The sequence below is a fragment of the Mobula hypostoma genome, chromosome 25 (genome assembly GCF_963921235.1).
Source record: "Mobula hypostoma chromosome 25, sMobHyp1.1, whole genome shotgun sequence".
Classification (NCBI taxonomy): Eukaryota; Metazoa; Chordata; class Chondrichthyes; order Myliobatiformes; family Myliobatidae; genus Mobula; species Mobula hypostoma.
This window is the reverse complement of record NC_086121.1, coordinates 19,767,754-19,788,992: the sequence shown is the minus strand read 5'-3', so window position 1 is coordinate 19,788,992 and position 21,239 is coordinate 19,767,754. Positions and strand designations below refer to the sequence as shown.

General features: G+C 39.8%; 1 protein-coding gene across 3 annotated transcripts in view; it reads left to right on the top strand.

Moving 5' to 3' along the window:
* LOC134337882 (segment polarity protein dishevelled homolog DVL-1-like) overlaps nucleotides 1-21,239 on the top strand; it is a 171,036-nt gene that overhangs the window by 20,597 nt on the left and 129,200 nt on the right. For all 3 annotated transcript variants that reach the window (XM_063033197.1, XM_063033195.1, XM_063033196.1), the window contains exon 2: nucleotides 17,863-17,932. In XM_063033197.1, coding sequence (XP_062889267.1) covers nucleotides 17,863-17,932 — 70 coding nt within the window. The remainder of the gene's footprint in view (nucleotides 1-17,862; nucleotides 17,933-21,239) is intronic.

Sequence of the window (21,239 nt, the reverse complement as noted above, 5' to 3'; positions counted from 1 at the left end):
AAACTTCTTTAGTCATGAAAGTTAGGTGAGGAGGAGGCTTCAACTCACCTGGGGATTGTCTGGTTTTACTAACTTGGAACAAATACACACGAGGCCTGTTAGATCTAACTGTAGTCATACAGCAGTCTTAAATGGTCATTGGAATAAAACAATTGTATCAAAGTTAGCCAAATTGCTACTTGTATTTCTAGCCATTGCTGTATTTTTATTGAGACTTGTAACGAAGAAGGGTCAACGATTGAAAATGCACTGGGATGTTTCAGTTGTAAATGGAACTGGCCCTGGACATGGTTTGACATAGGAGATTGGTTCAAAAGCCTGTGGGATTCAAGGCAAGTTTGAACCAGAGGATGATCGGACATACAAACTGCAGGTAGAACTTGAAGGTGTACTCTTAAAAACAGACAAGCCCAGGAACTGTTGTGATACAGGGCAAAGAGATGGCATGAGATGTTAAAGAAATCTGCAGTATCTTGAAATTAGATATTTTATACAAGTTCTTGAATGTAATTAGGACTTGCGCGCTTTTTATTGAACTGTCACTCGTGCATTAATATGAGTGGGGTTGTCTATTCTTTTGAAGAAGACATAATGTGGTGTATGCATATTATTTTATTTTTCAGCACGTGTTTACCAGCTGTTAGACATGACTGTTAGTTTAAGATTAGTAAGGTGCTATTATCTTAAGATGTGTCACTTTAAACTTAATGCTTATTTGGCTGCAGAATATTACCGTACTTTTAGTTTAGACTCGCAAGGTTTCCCAACTTGGAGTGCACAGACCTTTTGGTTAATGGTAAGGCTTGATGGCATAAAAAGGTTGGAAACCCCTGGGAGAGTTGACTGCCACAGTTGATGCTTCAAGTGAATTTGTTTTATTCCACAACTCAATTACAAAATTCCAATAGACTAAAGAGGATTGCTGAAGTGTTTGGCCTGTCTTTGTGTCATTTGGGCCGAGATCCTTCATGTGTCCTGATGAAGGGTCTTGGCTCGAAACGTCAACTGTTTACTCTTTTCCGTAGATGCTGCCTGGCCTGCTGAGTTCCTCCACAATTTTGTGTGTGTTGCTTGGATTTCCAGCATCTGCAGATTTTCTTCTTTGTGTAATTCCTTGTCTTTGAGGTTATCTAAGGAGTGCTGTGCTAAATTTGAGACAGGCAAAGCATATCTATGCTTTATTTGTACTGATGTAATGTTGAATTAGTGTATCTTTTTTCTCCCATTACTGTGTTTGCAATAGAACAGTAGAATGAATGACTAGTGGAAACATTTTGGCTCTCCCAACTCTAGTTAACCTTGAAAAGCCAGTGGTGGGATTTTTGCTTGAACTTTGTTGTAACAAGGAATTGCTAGGAGGTTTGTTTTACTGCTTTGCCTTTCTCTGTTGTAGGTTATAGCATTGTAATGTTTGTAGTGTCTACACCAGGGGTCGGCAACCTTTTTGCCTCTGTGGGCCGGATAAATGCCATAAAAAAAAACTTGAAATATGGGAATTATCCATTTAAGTACATCTAGTTATGTTTTGCCTCAAATTAATGAATAACACATGCTAGAAAATCATTTGTGTTTAAGGTTGCCTACCCCTGGTCTACAGTATGGCGGGAGGAAGTGATGTTTGATAGCCTGGAGATGAATTGTGGAGGGGTGGAAGGAACATGGAGATACAGAAGACTGCAGATGCTGGAATCTGGAGCAACACACAGTCTGCTGGAGGGCTAAGTGGGTCGAGCAGCTTCAGCAGGAGGAAAGGAACGTAGACAATTCCCTTCCTCCCACAGCTGCTGCTCAGCCGCTGAATTCCTTAAGTATATTTCACTAATTCAAGCTTTCCACGTGGTATTGGCCTATTGGCTGAAGTTAAGATGATTTCTGACCTTCAGATCCCACTTAAAGTATGTGAAATATGATTTAATAAATTTGTTTGTCACAGTCACATGCACCGTGAAAATCTTTGTCGTGCTTGCCATCCATGCAGATCATTTCATCACATTGGTGCACTGAGGTAGTACGTGGGAAAATAACAGAATGCAGAATAAAGTGCCACAGTTACAGAGAAAGTCCAGCATTACAAATATAGAAAAAGAATCTCAAAGATATATGTCAGAAGAAAAACGAAAACAACTTGTCAATAAGAAGTTACAATATAATACGCTTCAGACATATAGAACGGAAAAAGCAATTATAAGAACTAAGCAAAGGTATTATGAGTTAGGTGAGAGAGCACATAAAATTCGTGCCTGGCAGTTGAAAGCAGGACGAGCTTCCAAAACATTAAATGCAATTAGAACAAGGGCAAATAAAATATCTTATAAACCTCTTGAAATAAATGAAACCTTTAAAAATTTCTATTCTGAATTATATCAATCAGAATCCCAAAATGATGTTAATGAGATAGAAAGGTTTTTATCACAAGTTTCTCTTCCAAAATTGAATTTGGAAGAACAGAAGGGATTAGATATGCCTTTTACATTAAAAGAAGTTGAAGAAGCTTTAGGATCACTCCAAAGTAATAAATCTCCAGGAGAAGATGGTTTTCCACCTGAATTTTATAAAAAGTTTAAAGATTTATTATTTCCTCTTTTTATGGAACTAATACGTCAAGCAGAAAAAATACATAAACTTCCAGAATCTTTTTCAACAGCGATTGTAATAGTATTGCCAAAAAAAGACAGAGATCCTATGAAACCAGCATCATACAGGCTTATTTCTTTATTGAATACGGATTATAAAATAATAGCAAAAATTTTATCGAATAGATTATCTAAATATTTACCAAAATTAATACATGTGGATCAAACAGGGTTTATTAAAAATAGACAATTGGCAGATAATGTAACCCGGCTACTCAGTATAATTCACTTGGCACAAAAAAGGGATGAGAAGAGTATAGTAGTAGCTTTGGATGCAGAAAAAGCATTTGATAGATTAGAATGGGATTTTTTATTTAAAGTACTAGAAAAATATGGGTTAGGAACATCTTTTATAGATTGGATTAAAACTTTAAATTCTAACCCTAAAGCTAAAGTAGTGACAAACTCTCAAATTTCAACACCATTCCAGTTAAAAAGGTCAATTGGACAAGGTTGTCCACTATCACCTGCTTTATTTGTATTGGCGATAGAGCCATTAGCAGAACTAATTAGAATTGATCCAGATATTATGGGTTTTAGAGTTAATCAGGAAGAATATAAAATTAATCTTTTTGCCGATGATGTTTTGATCTATTTAACAAATCCACAACATTCGTTACATAAATTATCTTCTAGATTGGATGAATATGGGAAGGTATCAGGTTACAAAATAAATGGGATAAAAGTGAAATTTTACCTCTTACTAAAGGAGACTATAGTCAATGTCGATTAGTAACCCAATTTAGATGGCCGGTAAATGGTATAAAGTATTTAGGTATAAGACTTGATTATGATGTAAAGAATTTATATAAATTTAATTATTTACCACTATTGAAAAAAATTCAAGAAGATCTTGACAAATGGATGATATTACCAATAACATTAGTAGGTAGAGTCAATGTTGTAAAAATGAATATATTTCCTAGATTACAGTATTTGTTTCAAACATTACCAATACAATTGCCACAGAAATGTTTTCAAGACTTAAATAAATGTGTGAGAAAATTTCTTTGGAAAGGTAAAATGTCAAGAATATCATTGGAAAAATTGACATGTAAATTTGGGTTAGGAGGGTTCCAAACTTTAAAAACTATTATAAAGCAAATCAACTTAGATTTATTGCATCTTTCTTCGATGATCGAAAACCAGCATGGATTAAAATAGAACTAGACAAGATAGGAGAAAATAGACCTGAAGATTTTATATATAAATGGGAATCTAAATCGATACGGGAAAAGAAAGAATCTCCTATGTTAACACATTTGATTGATCTGGAATAAGATAAATGTTGATAATGAAACACAGAAATCTCTATTAGCAAGGAGACCTTTGTTCCAAAATAGATTTATTCCTTTTACAATGGACAATCAACTTCTATATAATTGGTACCAAAAAGGGATTAAATTTATAGGAGATTGTTTTGAACGAAGTATATTGATGTCATTTGAACAATTAAAGGATAAATATAAAATATCTAATAATACTTTCTTTTGTTACTTTCAATTAAGGGCTTACTTAAAAGGTAAGCTGGGTCAAACAATTTTTTTGCCAAAACCTAATGAAATTGGAATTTTAATTCAACAAGGGAAAATTAAAAAATTTATTTCTTGTATGTATAACTTGATTCAAGAACAGGCAATTAAACAAGGAACCCATAAGTCAAAGCAAAAATGGGAAACAGATCTGAATATTACTATTGATGAAACTAATTGGTCAAGACTTTGTCTTGACAGTATGACAAATACAATAAATGTTTGACTTAGATTAGTACAATATAATTTTTTACACCAATTATATATTACACTGCAAAAAATAAATAGATTAAATTCAAATTTATCTGATAAATGTTTTCGGTGTAATCAAGAAATTGGTACTTTTTTACATTCTACTTGGTCTTGTTTTAAAATTCAACCCTTTTGGATAAATTTAAGAATCTTATTGGAACAAATTACTGCAACTCAACTTCCACATAACCCTGTATTATTTTTATTAGGTGATATTGAAGGGATAAAACCGAAAGTTAAATTGAATAAATATCAGAAAGAATTTATAAAAATTGCATTGGCAGTAGCTAAGAAGACTATAGCAGTTACTTGGAAATCTGATTCGTATTTAAGTATGGATCGTTGGAATAATGAAATGGCTAGTTCTATTCCACTCGAAAAAATTACTTATGACTTAAGAGATAAATATGTAACATTTTTGAATATTTGGCACCCGTATTTACAAAAGATAGGATGGCATATTTAAGTGCTCCGATAAAGATTTTGGTCACTTGGGAAGAGTAACGAATAATTATACCAAATTTATTTTGAATCCCATGGAGCATGTGGAAACCTTCCAATACCTAGGCAGTTCTTTTTTTTTCTTTTTCTTTCTTTTTAGGTAGGACTATATATGGGGGGGGGGGTTAAGGGGAGGGGGGAGGGTAGATTCTTTTTTTTCATGTATTCTTTTTGAAAATTCAATAAAAATTATATTACAAAAAAAAGAGAAAGTCCAGCACAGGCAAACAATAAGGTGCACAGCCATAACAAGATAGCTTGTGAGGTTGAGGCAACTTTATTATCCTAGGGGGTTGACCATTCAATAGCCTTATAACAATGGGATAGAAAATGTCCTTAAGGTTGATGGTACCTTACTTTCAGGCTTTATTGTACCTTCTACCTCATTTGATTAGCAGGATGGGAAAAAAGGGAATATCTGGGGAGTAGAGTCTTTCATTATGTCAACCACTTTACCAAGATAGCGAGAAGTGTACACAGAGTACTTGTAACGTAGGCTGGTTTCTGTGATGTGCTCAACTGTATTCCCAGCATCTGCAGAGAAGAACACTATTTCTTTACATTTCCCTTGCAGTGTCCAGCTTCTGACTTCCAGTTGCAGCCACAGTGATTTATAGGCATGTGTCTTTTTGAACAGGAGATTTGTTGTTGACTACACAATAATGTAAGCTTCTTTTCCCTGAGAAGTATTCATTGCTTGGTACTCGCGTTACATGAAGCTCATTTTTTCTTTCTCCAGTGTTGTTGCCTGACCTGCTGGGCTTCCCTGACATTCTCCTTTGTTTCATATTTCCAGCAGCTGCTGTGCTGTGTCTTCCACAATTCCAGTAGTTTCTGTTTTCTCCTCCTCCTCCTCTCTCACCTTCTGTTTACATTTTCTCTGCAATGCTTAGCTGCCATTAGCAATTCTTCAGCAACCTTCTCTTAGTTGGTACCAAAGTAAACTCTACCTTCAATTAGTCTCCACCCTATCATAAAACATCCCTGTGCACTCTTTACCCTGTTGCCTTCTCTGCAATATTAACCAGCCTTTTTTCCCCCTCACTTTTCCCTGGTCTGAAGAAAGTTAATGGACTTGAAATATTAATGTTGTTTCTCCCTCTAACGATGCTGCTTGACCTAAGTATTCCAGTATTTTCTGTCTTTAAAATTTCTGCACCATTCAACCATGTTTGCAAATGTACTACTGTTAATCAAAGATTTTGCATGTATTTGATATTTAGAAGCACTGAGACTAAAATCATTGAAAATTAATACTCTGAACATCCTTTAATAGTTTACAATTTGTTATATTCATTGAAATAAAGCAGACAATCCTAAAAAATTAATAAATAAGTATATTTGCACTCATTTAAATAAACTCAACTTTCAAATTGAAAATAAGATATTTGAACTTGTTTGTATCTCTTATCACCATCTTTTCTTTTGAATTGAATGGAGTTTTTGAATTGGTGCCAGGTATGACTTGGTGTATTTGAGCAGGCAACATAATTGCTGGGAAACTACAGCAAGTTGGCACTGTGCTTCTGGATTTCATGAAGACTGCAGTTAGAATGACAGCAATGAACATGTGCCAAGAAGTTCAGAATTTTTGACTGAGTGGCACTCTGAAAAGGTTCAGATGACCAATCTGGCCCTGTCAACAAATAAATTGTGTATGGTTGACTTACAGCTAGCTATTGTTGTGGAGCACGTGGAAGGTGAGGTAGGGCTTGAGCAAAGATTTCTTAAGCCCACAAGGCTTTTCACATTCTGCCAAACATTAATGAGCAGAGTGAATAGGACAGGATCCAACTTTGTTGCCTCACTTTTTGAAAGATCTTGTCTGACTCTAAATATGGCTCTGTGCCTTTAAACAGATTAGTATATCTGACTCAGAAATCTTTCAGTCTTGACATTTACATGATCTGCATTCACATACTCCTCTCTTCATTTCAGTTTACTAATCAACTGAATTTGAATTCCATGGTTCCCATAGTGGAATTTTAATTTCTATCTCTGAATCTTTAGATCACTAGACTGTTTCTAGTTCTCTTTTATTTTTGAGACAAATTGTGATCTGAAGAACCAAAATTTCCTGTTGACAATTTTAAAGGCACAAGCTTCCCAAATCGCTGTCCAACCAAAGCTTTAACCTCTGGTAATGATTATCTGCAGAACCAGGGAGGGGAATCTGCTAAATGTACTGCTCCTTGCTTTGAGGAATCACCACTTGACTCATTATCCATAAGGCCACAGTGAGCTGGACACTAGTTTGGAAGGTGAGATACTGAGTCCTGATGAAAGTTTTGACAATGTGGGGTGACCATACTTGAGCCCTTTTTTTTCTGGAAAGTGCTTGCAATTAGAATCACTGAGTATTGCTAAGGTGAATTCTGACTCCAAGTCAATCCATGCTTACTCTGACCTCAGTAAAGAGAGGGGATACTTGTGAAGGATGTAGACAGACTAGGCAAGAGAATCTGCTCATGTTAGTAAAGGTTCAAGAACTTGGGGTTATAGGATGAAGACAAAAGAACATCGGGTGACATCAGAATTAGTTTAATATACAGTGAATGATTAGGGTCAGGTGTACCAGCCCCGACTAGGAGTTGAGGATGCTATCATCTACCTGTGTCTACGCCCACCTGGACAAGCCAGTGAGCACTGTGAGGGTCATGTTTTTTGACTTCTTCAGTGCGTTTAACACCATCCGCCCTGCTCTGCTGGGGGAGAAGCTGACAGCAATGCAGGTGGATGCTTTCCTGGTGTCATGAATTCTTGATTACCTGACTGGCAGACTACAGTATGTGTGCTTGCAACACTGTGTGTCCGACAGAGTGATCAGCAGCAGTGGGGCTCCACAGGGAACTTTCTTGTCTCCCTTTCTCTTCACCACTTACACCTCGGACTTCAACTACTGCACAGAGTCTTGTCATCTTCAGAAGTTTTCTGATGACTCTGCCATAGTTGGATGCATCAACAAGGGAGATGAGGCTGAGTACAGGGCTACGGTAGGAAACTTTGTCACGTGGTGTGAGCAGAATTATCTGCAGCTTAATGTGAAAAAGACTAAGGAGCTGATGGTAGACCTGAGGAGGGCTAAGGCACCGGTGACCCCTGTTTCCATCCAGGGGGTCAGTGTGGACATGGTGAAAGATTACAAATACCTGGGGATACGAATTGACAATAAACTGGACTGGTCAAAGAACACTGAGGCTGTCTGCAAGAAGGGTCAGAGCCATCTCTATTTCCTGAGGAGACTGAGGTCCTTTACATCTGCCGGACGATGCTGAGGATGATCTACGAGTCTGTGGTGGCCAGTGCTATCATGTTTGCTGTTGTGTGCTGGGGCAGCAGGCTGAGGGTAGCAGACACCAACAGAATCATCAAACTCATTCGTAAGGCCAGTGATGTTGTGGGGATGGAACTGGACTCTCTGACGGTGGTGTCTGAAAAGAGGATGCTGTCCAAGTTCATGCCATCTTGGACAATGTCTCCCATCCACTACATAATGTACTGATTGGGCACAGGAGTACATTCAGCCAGAGACTCATTCCACCGAGATGCAACACAGAGCGTCATAGGAAGTCATTCCTGCCTGTGGCCATCAAACTTTACAGCTCCTCCCTTGGAGGGTCAGACACCCTGAGCCAATAGGCTGGTCTTGGATTTATTTCCTGGCATAATTTACATATTACTATTTAATTGTTTATGGTTTTATTACTATTTAATTATTTATGGTGCAACTGTAACGAAAACCAATTTCCCTCGGGATCACTAAAGTATGACTATGACTATGTAATGGTGGAGGCAGATTCAATTAGAGCGTTCAAAATGGTGTTGGATGAGTATCTGCAAGGGAATCATTTAAAGAACTATGAGAAATCAAGATAGTGGTAACTGCTGGATAGCCAAGGCAGATCTGAAAAGCAAAATGGCCTTCGTCCTTTTTCCAATCACTCTGTGATAGAGGTAAATCTTGCTGTACAGTATAACGTGGTTTCACATGAAGCTAAGTAATCACAAATGGAGCCAGCAGAACATCAACTAAGGAGCAGACGAAACATATTCCAACTGGTTAACATTTGGAGGTAGTGTGATACTGATATTGCTCTTTCCTGACTGTCCCAGCTCACTTTGCCTTTGTAGGAGCAGTGCTGGATAGAAACCAAAATTTGCTTCAACACACTCCAAGTCACAGGAGGTTTGAAACTTTAGAGTTTTCTCCTTGCTGGTGCATAGGGTCAAGTAACCTCCCTTTGCTCTTTGAACAAGTATGGCACGAGTTAGATATTCTACACAGAGTAACCATATTAAGCAGAACATCTCATTTCCCTCGTATATTTGAGATTTTTTTCTTGCCATATCTATAGATACTGGTGATATTTATATTTGTATTATTTTATTTAGAGATATAGCACGGTAACAGACCCCTCCAGCCCAATGAGCCCGTACTGCCCAATTGCACCTGTGTGACCAATTAACTTACTAAACCATACATCTTTGGAATGTGGAAGGAAACCCACATGGTCACAGGGAGAATGTACAACACCTTAAAGACAGCTGCGTTTTAGATAAGCCTATTTGCTTCATGAAGCACCTACTCCCCAAGTTTAAAGTGAAATGCTGTACCCTTAGATTACATGTAATCTCTATAGGAACCTCAGCAGCCATGAGAAATGTTCAGTGCAAGCCATCTTTTCATTTTCACAGAAGCTGCTTGACCTGACGAGTTCCTCCAGCAGTTTGTTTTTTATTTCTTCAGTTGCAGATTCCAGTTTCTGCAGTCTCTTGTGTCTGCAGTGCCATAAATATGGTTGGAGTTCATCAACGTTTCTGCAATCCATTGTACCCATTGTACAGGAGATTGGCCTCTACAGCTTCACCAGAGCCCTGTGGCTGGCCTTGCCCGTTTCCACCTCTAACGATGGGGATGTAGGGTTGGATTTTAAGAGGCAATTGATTATCCCGCCTGACCATTTTAATAGGCTTCTATGTGTTTCATTTACTGTGATTATCAGCAGTATTGGGAGTATTTGAACAACTTTCTGCTCTTGCCCAGCATAGGATTCTACTGTGTTTCATGGGTCTGCTGATAATTAGCATGAGGAGAGCTGAACAAGGAACGAAAAGAACTAGTCTACTGAAACTGCTTGAAGTTCTAATTTTTCTGGACAGGCCTTTATCTTTTGAATCTGTTCCCATTTTGAGGGAATATTAGTTCTACCTGGAGATTCTGCTCTGCTCCTGGAAGCAGGCCATTTTAATATGAAAAGAAATTATTTGGCTAATTATATCAACATGAAGTTACATTTTATGAGGGTACTGCATGTGCTGGTTGTTTTACATGCATCCTCCTGAGTTTCAGTTGAAAGCACAGACAGACTCCCGCTGTCAGGTAGGCAGCGTTGAAACACTTTCCCCTAAGCTCTCTGTCCTCTTTTAGGCAGAAAAGTCTCAGTATTCCCAACCATTATTGCACTTTTCTAGGGTGATCAAGAATGGGCATTATGCCTGAATAAATGTTTTGCTGTTTCTGACCTCATGGGTACCAAGACTATATGCTTTGCTGATTCCTACAGTTTCTCTGGGAGCTAGAAGTGCAAAAAGTAATTTTAGCCTGCCTCTATTACTGCTGAAAATCACGATAAATGGGACATAGAAACATAGAAAATAGGTGCAGGAGTAGGCCATTCGGCCCTTCGAGCCTGCACCGCCATTTATTATGATCATGGCTGATCATCCAACTCAGAACCCAGCCTTCCCTCCATACCCCCTGACCCCTGTAGCCACAAGGGCCATATCTAACTTCCTTTTAAACATAGCTAATGAACTGGCCTCAACAGTTTGCTGTGGCAGAGAATTCCACAGATTCACCACTCTCTGTGTGAAGAAGTTTTTCCTAACCTCGGTCCTAAAAGGCTTCCCCTCTATCCTCAAACTGTGACCCCTCGTTCTAGACCTCCCCAACATCGGGAACAATCTTCCCGCATCTAGCCTGTCCAATCCCTTTAGGATCTTATACGTTTCAATCAGATCCCCCCTCAATCTTCTAAATTCCAACGAGTACAAGCCCAGTTCATCCAGTCTTTCTTCATATGAAAGACCTGCCATCCCAGGAATCAATCTGGTGAACCTTCTTTGTATTCCCTCTATGGCAAAGATGTCTTTCCTCAGATTAGGGGACCAAAACTGCACACAATACTCCAGGTGTGGTCTCACCAAGGCCTTGTACAACTGCAGTAGTACCTCCCTGCTCCTGTACTCGAATCCTCTCGCTATAAATGCCAGCATACCGTTCGCCTTTTTCACCGCCTGCTGTACCTGCATGCCCACTTTCAATGACTGGTGTATAATGACACCCAGGTCTCGTTGCACCTCCCCTTTTCCTAATCGGCCACCATTCAGATAATAATCTGTTTTCCTATTTTTGCCACCAAAGTGGATAACTTCACATTTATCCACATTAAATTGCATCTGCCATGAGTTTGCCCACTCACCCAACCTATCCAAGTCACCCTGCATCCTCTTAGCATCCTCCTCACTGCTAACACTGCCACCCAGCTTTGTGTCATCCGCAAACTTGGAGATGCTGCATTTAATTCCCTCATCCAAGTCATTAATATATATTGTAAACAACTGGGGTCCCAGCACTGAGCCTTGCGGTACCCCACTAGTCACCGCCTGCCATTCTGAAAAGGTCCCGTTTATTCCCACTCTTTGCTTCCTGTCTGCTAACCAATTCTCCATCCACACCAATACCTTACCCCCAATACCGTGTGCTTTAAGTTTGCACACTAATCTCCTGTGTGGGACCTTGTCAAAAGCCTTTTGAAAATCCAAATATACCACATCCACTGGTTCTCCCCTATCCACTCTACTAGTTACATCCTCAAAAAATTCTATGAGATTCGTCAGACATGATTTTCCTTTCACAAATCCATGCTGACTTTGTCCGATCATTTCACCGCTTTCCAAATGTGCTGTTATCACATCCTTGATAACTGACTCCAGCAGTTTCCCCACCACCGACGTTAGGCTAACCGGCCTATAATTCCCCGGTTTCTCTCTCCCTCCTTTTTTAAAAAGTGGGGTTACATTAGCCACCCTCCAATCCTCAGGAACTAGTCCAGAATCTAACGAGTTTTGAAAAATTATCACTAATGCATCCACTATTTCTTGGGCCACTTCCTTAAGCACTCTGGGATGCAGACCATCTGGCCCTGGGGATTTATCTGCCTTCAATCCCTTCAATTTACCTAACACCACTTCCCTACTAACATGTATTTCGCTCAGTTCCTCCATCTCACTGGACCCTCTGTCCCTTACTATTTCTGGAAGATTATTTATGTCCTCCTTAGTGAAGACAGAACCAAAGTAATTATTCAATTGGTCTGCCATGTCCTTGCTCCCCATAATCAATTCACCTGTTTCTGTTTGCAGGGGACCTACATTTGTCTTTATCAGTCTTTTCCTTTTTACATATCTATAAAAGCTTTTACAGTCCGTTTTTATGTTCTCTGCCAGTTTTCTCTCATAATCTTTTTTCCCCTTCCTAATTAAGCCCTTTGTCCTCCTCTGCTGAACTCTGAATTTCTCCCAGTCCTCAGGTGAGCCACTTTCTCTGGCTAATTTGTATGCTACTTCTTTGGAATTGATACTATCCCTAATTTCTCTTGTCAGCCACGGGTGCACTACCTTCCTTGATTTATTCTTTTGCCAAACTGGGATGAACAATTGTTGTAGTTCATCCATGCAACCTTTAAATGCCTGCCATTGCATATCCACCGTCAATCCTTGAAGTGTCATTTGCCAGTCTATCTTAGCTAATTCACGTCTCATACCTTCAAAGTTACCCCTCTTTAAGTTCAGAACCTTTGTTTCTGAATTAACTACGTCACTCTCCATGTTAATGAAGAATTCCACCATATTATGGTCACTCTTACCCAAGGGGCCTCTCACAACAAGATCGCTAATTAACCCTTCCTCATTGCTCAAAACCCAGTCCAGAATAGCCTGCTCTCTAGTCGGTTCCTCGACATGTTGGTTCAAAAAACCATCCCGCATACATTCCAAGAAATCCTCTTCCTCAGCACCTTTACCAATTTGGTTCACCCAGTCTACATGTAGATTGAAGTCACCCATTATAACTGCTGTTCCTTTATTGCACACATTTCTAATTTCCTGTTTAATACCATCTCCGACCTCACTACTACTGTTAGGTGGCCTGTACACAACTCCCACCAGCGTCTTCTGCCCCTTAGTGTTACGCAGCTCTACCCATATCGATTCCACATCTTCCCGGCTTATGTCCTTCCTTTCTATTGCGTTAATCTCTTTTTTAACCAGCAACGCCACCCCACCTCCCCTTCCTTCATGTCTATCCCTCCTGAATATTGAATATCCCTGAACGTTGAGCTCCCATCCCTGGTCACCCTGGAGCCATGTCTCTGTGATCCCAACTATATGGAAAGCCATAAAATGGCGTGGCTGGATAACTAGTTAAAAACAGTAAGAAGCTGAGGGTTGATCCAGTCTTTGTACAATGATTATGGGAGGCATAGCCTATATGGCTCGCTGCTTTTAACCATTAAATCAATAGAGTATTTGCACTGTATACAAGTGATCCTGCATCACAGGGATCGTTGCATTGCTTTCCTAGAAAACAGTCCATATTGCAATTTGCTGTAACATGAAACCATATCATCTGCACATCTGCCAAGAAATGCGAGTTGAAAAAAAATTGTTTAGTTTTTTTTTCCACTGAACTTTCATAGAAGTAATTTTTGGTAATGATTTGAGAATTCTATAAGGACTTAGTTCTGTTCCCCTAACATGAAGTTGCCAGTAATCCGCTTTGAAAGAAATTGTTTTGAGTTGAAGTGTAAGGTATTCTGATAAAATAAATAGATCAGTAAAAAGGCTCACGTAATTTTGTGGGCTGGAAAGCAAAGAGAGGAAATGATGCTGTAGGTTCAGTCAGACCCTATTGGGAACTCAGCCTTCTATATGGTTCCAAAAGTCCTTGAGCATAATAGTGACCAGCTATAGTTTTTGAATACAGAGTATGTTTGTCTACAAGAGTTAGGATTTCTGTGTGGGTTTCACTAAGCTGATCAGTGGTAATGTTGCTAAGGAAGCAAATAAAAGGCTGTTGTGTTCTCATTGCAAAGCTCAGCATAAAGTGCCCACGTGCAAATTGTTAGTGCTGTGGACAGTGTCTATTCAACCTGGACCTTGGTCACATTAAACTCATGCCTGTAGAGAAAGGAATTAGCATGTCGCTTGCAATGCGACTAAATGTTTCACAATGAGAAAAGATCAATGGTCCTTTGGAGGGCAGGGTTGTGATAGCATGTGCAGAGTGTTCTGGGAAGGGGCATGTATTTTGTTGACTATTTAAGTTGGAGCTTCTTCCCAGCTTATAATTGATTAGTGCACCAACACTATACTACATTTCAAAATGTGTATGCTATCTCTAAGAGGACTGATAAAGACAGAAAGGGTAGATGTTGATTCTATTGATTTTACAATGCATTTGACAAGTCCCACATGTTAGGTTGCTTCAGAAGGTTAAGGCATATGGCATCCAAAGTTTTTGGATCCAAAATTGGCATGGTGATAGAATGCAGAGGGTAGTGGAGGAAGGATGCTTTTCTAATTAGAAGTCTGTGACCAGTGAGATGTATGTTAACGACTTGGATGTAAACACTAGAGTAAGTTAGCAGAAGGCACAGAAGTTGGTGGTCTTATGGATAGTGGGGAAGCTTATCTAAGAGTAAGCAAGCTATAGAATATAATGGACATTTGGCAGAGCATCAGTAGGTAGAATTTAATCCCATTAAATGTGAGAAGTCAGATAGTAGTAGGACATACACAGTAAATGGTAGTGTACTGAGGAATGTAGATGAATAGAAGAACCTTTATGATAAAGTCCATAGTTCCCAGGTAGATAGGCTGATGAAAAAGGAATATGATAATGCTTGCCTTCATAGGTTGAGGCATAACATATATGAGAGTTGGGCTGTTACATGTAACTTTACAAAACACTGGTTAGATCATACTTGGAGTATTGTGAACCACTTGGATGTGATTGTGCTGGAAAGAGTTCAAAGAATATTGAACAGGATGCAGCTGGCAGTGGAGGACTTTAATTATTGGGAAAGATTGTATAAACAAGGCAAGTGTTGATAGGGAATAAGATCAGCATGGATATGCTGGGTTGAAGGGTCTGTTTCTGTGTTGGATGTCTCTGGCTTTGTTTTTCATAGTCTTTAATAAGCCTACGTCAGTGATGATGAAGTCTCTGGCAATGGATGGCACTGTAGTCTGTACTTTCTGGGGTGATAGAAATTTTAAGGTGAAACTGTGAATAAATGGGGCCCTAGCAGAAATTGTTTGGTGAGATTGGTACTCTTGCGTTGGATCCAACAGAATTTCATTTGCAAGTACAGTTCATTTGAGAGCACACCAAGAGATTTCTCATAGCTAAAATTCTGCAATGTGGGAAGCTTATTAAAAGCTTGAAGCTTCTTCCGGTCAAGATGGCACCAGCAAACAACAATTCCTTGGGTGACATCTTCCAGACAACAAATCTCTTCAATTATTTCACTTTTTCTACACTTTCTGCTTGTTCTTTTTGTCTTGTGTGCATTATGGAAACCGTTGGAGCCTGTGACATGCAGTTTGGAACTCGATCAAATAATCTAGCGTTCTGCTGTGTCTGGAAAGCTGCCTTGTGGAGATCAGAGACGAGAACCCGAGAAGGACCGAGAGCACGAGCTGTCTCATGAAAAATACCAGAGCTGGGGTGCGGTGTCATGAATGACTCCATCTCGAAGTGGCAAGGAAGATTGAAACATCGAGGTGAATGTGGAAGGGGTGAGCGTTCACTCCCAATGGAGGCTACCAGGTCGACGGCGGTTAGCAGCCGGATTGGCACCATTTGCACTCACATCAGCAGTGTTTGGACCTGGGTCGGCAGTCACTCTACACAGAGTTCATGCAGCCACTCTGCTCGTATACTGACAAAAAAGTGTTTTCGATATTCTGAGATTTATGTGATTATTGGACTGTATTTTGGTCTCCTTCAGTTTCTCGGTGTTTTCTTTCTTTAGATTATGAGGACACTCAGTCCTCGTTTATTGTCATTTAGAAATGCATGCATTAAAAAATGATACAACGTTCCTCTAGAATGATATCAGAAGAAAACACAGGACAAACCAAGATTAAAACTGACAAAACCACATAATTATAACATATAGTTACAACAGTGCAAAGCAATACCATAATTTGATAAAGAGCAGAGCATGGGCACTGTTTTAAAAAAAAAAGGTCTCAAAGTCCCAATAGACTCATCATCTCACGCAGGTGGCAGAAGGGAGAAACCCTCCCTGCCATGAACCTCCAAGCAGTGCCAACTTGCCGATGCAGCACCATTGGAAGCACCCGACTGCAGCGGACTCTGAGTCCGTCTGAAAACTTCAAGCCTCCAACCAGCCCCTCCCAACAAAACCTCTCCGAGCACCATCCTCTGCCCAGCGCTTCGACCCCGCCCCAGCTGCCCAGCAACAAGCAAAGCCGAGGACTTGGGGCCTTCTCCGGAGATTCTGGACCACACAGTAGCAGCAGTGGTAGCAAAGCAGGCATTTCAGAAGTTTCACCAGATGTTCCTCCATGCTTTCACGTCCGTCTCCATCAAATCAGGATTGTGCACGGCACCCTACTTAACAAATAACAGACATCACCACCGGATTGGCTGCTGCGAGCTGCATCGTGCCGCCATCTTCTCCTCCCACCAGGGCCGATTGGTGGGTGGGTGATCTGTTAGCTTTTTCTGTTGGGGGGGTGGTTGGGGGTTTTAACACAGCTGCTGCTGTTCTTTTCTGTGAGTGAAGGGGTTGGGAATTGTTATTATCGCTGTTTTTTTTCTGCAGGGAGAGTTTGGGGATTTGTTGCTATTGTCACTTTTTTCTGTCGGGGAGGGCCTGGGGGATTTTGGGGCTTGCAAGTTTTATTTTTTTTCTTTTTCGTGCTGGCGGGGGGAGCTAATATCTTTTCTTTCAACAACTACCATCATCTTTCTGTGCTTCATGGTTATCTGGAGAAAACAAATATCAGAGTTGTATTGTACATTGTATAATTTAGCAATAAAATGAACCTTTGAACGTTTAAAAAATGACCATAGATAAGAATCTAGGCACCTGTTAGAATCTGTCTATATTTATTGTAAGAAGGACATCGTTAACTAAATTTAAAAAGTGAAATTATTACTGCCAACATTTAAGCAACTAGTTCAAGAGGTAATGTTACAGCTATATAGGACCCTGGTCAGACCCCACTTGGAGTACTGTGCTCAGTTCTGGTCACCTCACTACAGGAAGGATGTGGAAACTATAGAAAGGGTGCAGAGGAGATTTACAAGGATGTTGCATGGATTGGGGAGCATGCCTTAAGAGAATAGGTTGAGTGAACTTGGCCTCTTCTCCTTGGAGTGACGGAAGATGAGAGGTGACCTGATAGAGGTATATAAGATGATGAGAGGTATTGATCATGTGGATAGTCAGAGGCTTTTTCCCCAGGGCTGAAGTGTCTATCACGAGAGGGCACAGTTTTAAGGTGCTTGGAAGTAGATGTCAGGATTAAGTTTTTTTTATGCAGAGAGTGGTGAGTGCGTGGAATGGGCTGCCCGCCATGGTGGTGGAGGCGGATATGATAGGGTCTTTTAAGAGACTTCTGGATAAGTACATGGAGCTTCAAAAAATAGAGGGCTATGGGTGACCCTAGGTAATTTCTAAAGTACGTACAGTTCGGCACAGCATTGTGGGCCGAAGGGCCTGTATTGTGCTGTAGTTTTTCTATGTTTTTATCTAATTTTCAGCTTGTATTCTCTGGTCTCTTCTGGGCAGCTTTTTGAATGCAAACTGGACCCTGGTTAATGCTGTTATCACTTTGATTTGCAGAGTTGTAAAGGAAGAGATTTCTGATGACAATGCCAAGTTACCTTGCTTCAATGGAAGAGTGGTTTCATGGGTAAGTGATTTTAATTGAAAGAGTAGTTGATATTTGAGGGCTATGCAATAGGAGAGGGGCAGCTGGATTCTCACACAGCTCCCAATTGCTTCCAGGATTTGGAATGTACTAGGACATTGATTTGTGGAGTAAACAGTAGATGAAGACTGATGAATTCATACAAAATATTAGCTGGGTCACAGTTGAAGACTGGGTGTAATAGAAACAGGAAATACTGGAATTCTCAGCAGGTAAGACAGCATCTGTGGAAAGAGAAGTTGAGTTATTATTTCATCATAGATGTGGCATTTGTTTTAATTTCAATTTCATACATCTGCAGTCTTTGATTTTAATAGAAACTGACTATTCCTTAGGCCTTTCCAATATAGAAAAGTCATTTTAGCCACAAAAGTGGCACAGCATTTGTTGTCTGTGATGCCTGGTATGGGAAATTATGGAGTCATTTCAATTGTCAGGTTTTATTTCCTATTACTTTTTGTCCTCTTCAGTTATCCACTGTTGGATTGTTATTATGCTTGGAAAGTGGGGATAAACAGGTGGAAACTAAGAGGGATTTGATCTACCCTGCTTCCCTCTGGTGGAGCAAGCTACAGTGAATAGTGGACGGAGATTTTATATACTGCTCAGAAATACTGTATAGCTCATGAAAAGTAGGAAAAAGTCATGATTTTATTTAAATTGTGAAGGGTTTTATTAGAATGCCCAAGGACCAATTATTTACTCTGATTTCCAACTAAGAATTCAGTGGGTTGAAATCATGGCCTTTGTTTCCATCACAATATTCCTTAGCCATCTTATGCATTGCTCTCTCTGGCAGCTGTTTTTTTTTATGTTAAAGGTTCAGCAATACTGACCCAATTTCACTGCATACCATTCAGAATGAAAGATAAACTGGTGGAGCTGAGAAGCCCAAATGTAGACTTACATAGGCAAGCAATCTTCCCCTTTCCTTTCGGGATGGATCCAAGTGTCTTATAGCAAAAGAAATTTATGTAGGAAATCTAGCAGCTAATATGCCCATAACAAGCTTCCACAAACAACAATGTGATAATAATCAGTTACCTGAATTATAATGTTGAAATAAAGGACAAATAGTGGCTAGATCATCAGGGATAACCACTTGATATAACTATAACTATTAAGATATATACCGTGAGATCTTTTATGGTCTGAGAGAGAACAGAATGAAACTTTGGTTTAACATTTTTCATCTGAAAGCAGGCAGTTTAGACCACACTTGTGTGTCACTTCCATTGGACTATTGGCCTAACATTTTGTGATGAAGGATCCAAATTTGGACTTCGGCAATTGTGTGTGAGCTTTATGGAGTATGAGTTAAGTCTGTACTGTCTTTTCCTATCACAGTAAGTAGTAGTAGTGACTAGGTGGTAAACAAGAAATGTTTATGTCCTTGGGTGAATCCTGGTTTCAAAAGAAAAAGGGATTGAGAGGAGTCCAGGGCAACGTTTGGGTTGCTTTTTAGACTATCTATAACAATGCAAAGTGCAGACATTGGCAGCTTACACAAGTCCTCTTTAGATACTGATTCACAAATTGGTCCTGGATGACTACTTTCTTCGCAGTCCCCCAGGGTTACAGATGATTGCTTTCACTCCTGGGTTGAGACAGCTGACTGGGATGCATAAACTCTGTCACTGATGGAGGAGGAGGAGGAGGAACTTGGTGGTTGGTAGAACAGAACATGGTGTATTTCCTTGCTGGGCTCGTCAAGATTGCTTAATGTTATTTCCTGTAAACACGTATAAAGGAGAATGGAATAATTGTTACTCCAGATCCAATGCAGCACAAAAAAAGGACAAAGAACACAATAATCATAAGAAACACAATAAATATAAATACGTAAGACAGCTTATATACATTGTATGTCCATAAAGTGACGCTAGGCTATACATTAGGTGACTGACAGGAAATAATCAACTGGTGGAGGAATTAGTGGGTAGAGTTGGGGATCAGCCTCACCCTGGAAAATCAGCTATGATTTAATTAATTGAAACAGTGGATAAGATTTTCAGTGCTATTCATGAAATGAGAATATTTGAGTTAATGTGCAATGGAACAAAGGGGATGAAAGGTGGATACAAATTAGATAATGAATATTGCGTCTGGCTAGTCATGTAAGTCTGATCAAAGTACAGCACTTTATACACCAGTTATTATTTTATTATTTCACTGGAATAAGATCTATTGCACTTAAAAATGTTTAACCTTGAATAAAGCTGGTTGTAATTCACACAATACTTTAACTTTGATTCTAGCCGTGCATTGTTCTATATAAAGATGAAGCTCTTCACCATCTCCAGACACCTTGTGGCAAAATATTTATTTAGTTATCTCAAGCCAAAGCTTCTTGGCAGGGATTTTCAAGATTGTCCTTGCTCTAGCTCCTACTCTCCACCCCCATGCTATTTATAGAGTCGCAGAGCAATACTGCACAGAAAAGGCCCTTTGGCCCAGCAGATGCCAAGCACAGCATCCTCCCTGCTAGTTCCAGTTGCCTGTGGTTTATATCATAATACTTCAAGCTCCACCCTCCATGTACCTATCCAAATGCCTCTTAAATGATGCACTTGTGCCTGCCTTGACCCCTTCTACTCATTCTAGGTACTCACTTCCTCCATATAAAGAAGTTACAAGTCGGGTTTCTTAAATCTTTCTCATCTTGTATCAGTGCCGACCTGTTTTGGATTCCCAAGCCCTGGGGGGAGGAAGGTCTATGAATGTCCAACTTATCCTTGCCCCTTATGATTTTATAAAATTCTATGATGTCACCGCTCATTCTCCTGCACTCCATGGAATAAATATCCAACATGGCACCATAACTCAGTCTCTTTCGTCCAAGCAGCATCTTCGTAAATCTCTTCTGCACTCTGTCCAGCTTCACACTGTCTTTCCTATGACGGGGTGACCAAAACTGTACACAGTACTCACGGACATAATGTCCATACTCCTAAACTCAATGCCCTGACTGATGAAGGCCAGCATGGTAAACCTTTCTTCACTATCTTGTCTACTTAGTGGCCCCTTTTAGTAAACTCTGCACTTGTACTCCCAGGTCCCTCTGTTGCACAACACACATCGGTGTCCGCTGATTCACTGTACAAGTGCTACCCTCATTTGACAGTCCAAAATACATCTCCTTGCATTTATCTAAATTAATAACTATTTGCTATTCCTCAGCCCAGCTCCCTAACTGTTCAAGATCTCCTTGCCATTCATTGTAACACTATCATCAAAGTTCCTAATTTCATATTAATAGCAAACTTGCTCATCATGCTATGTACATTCA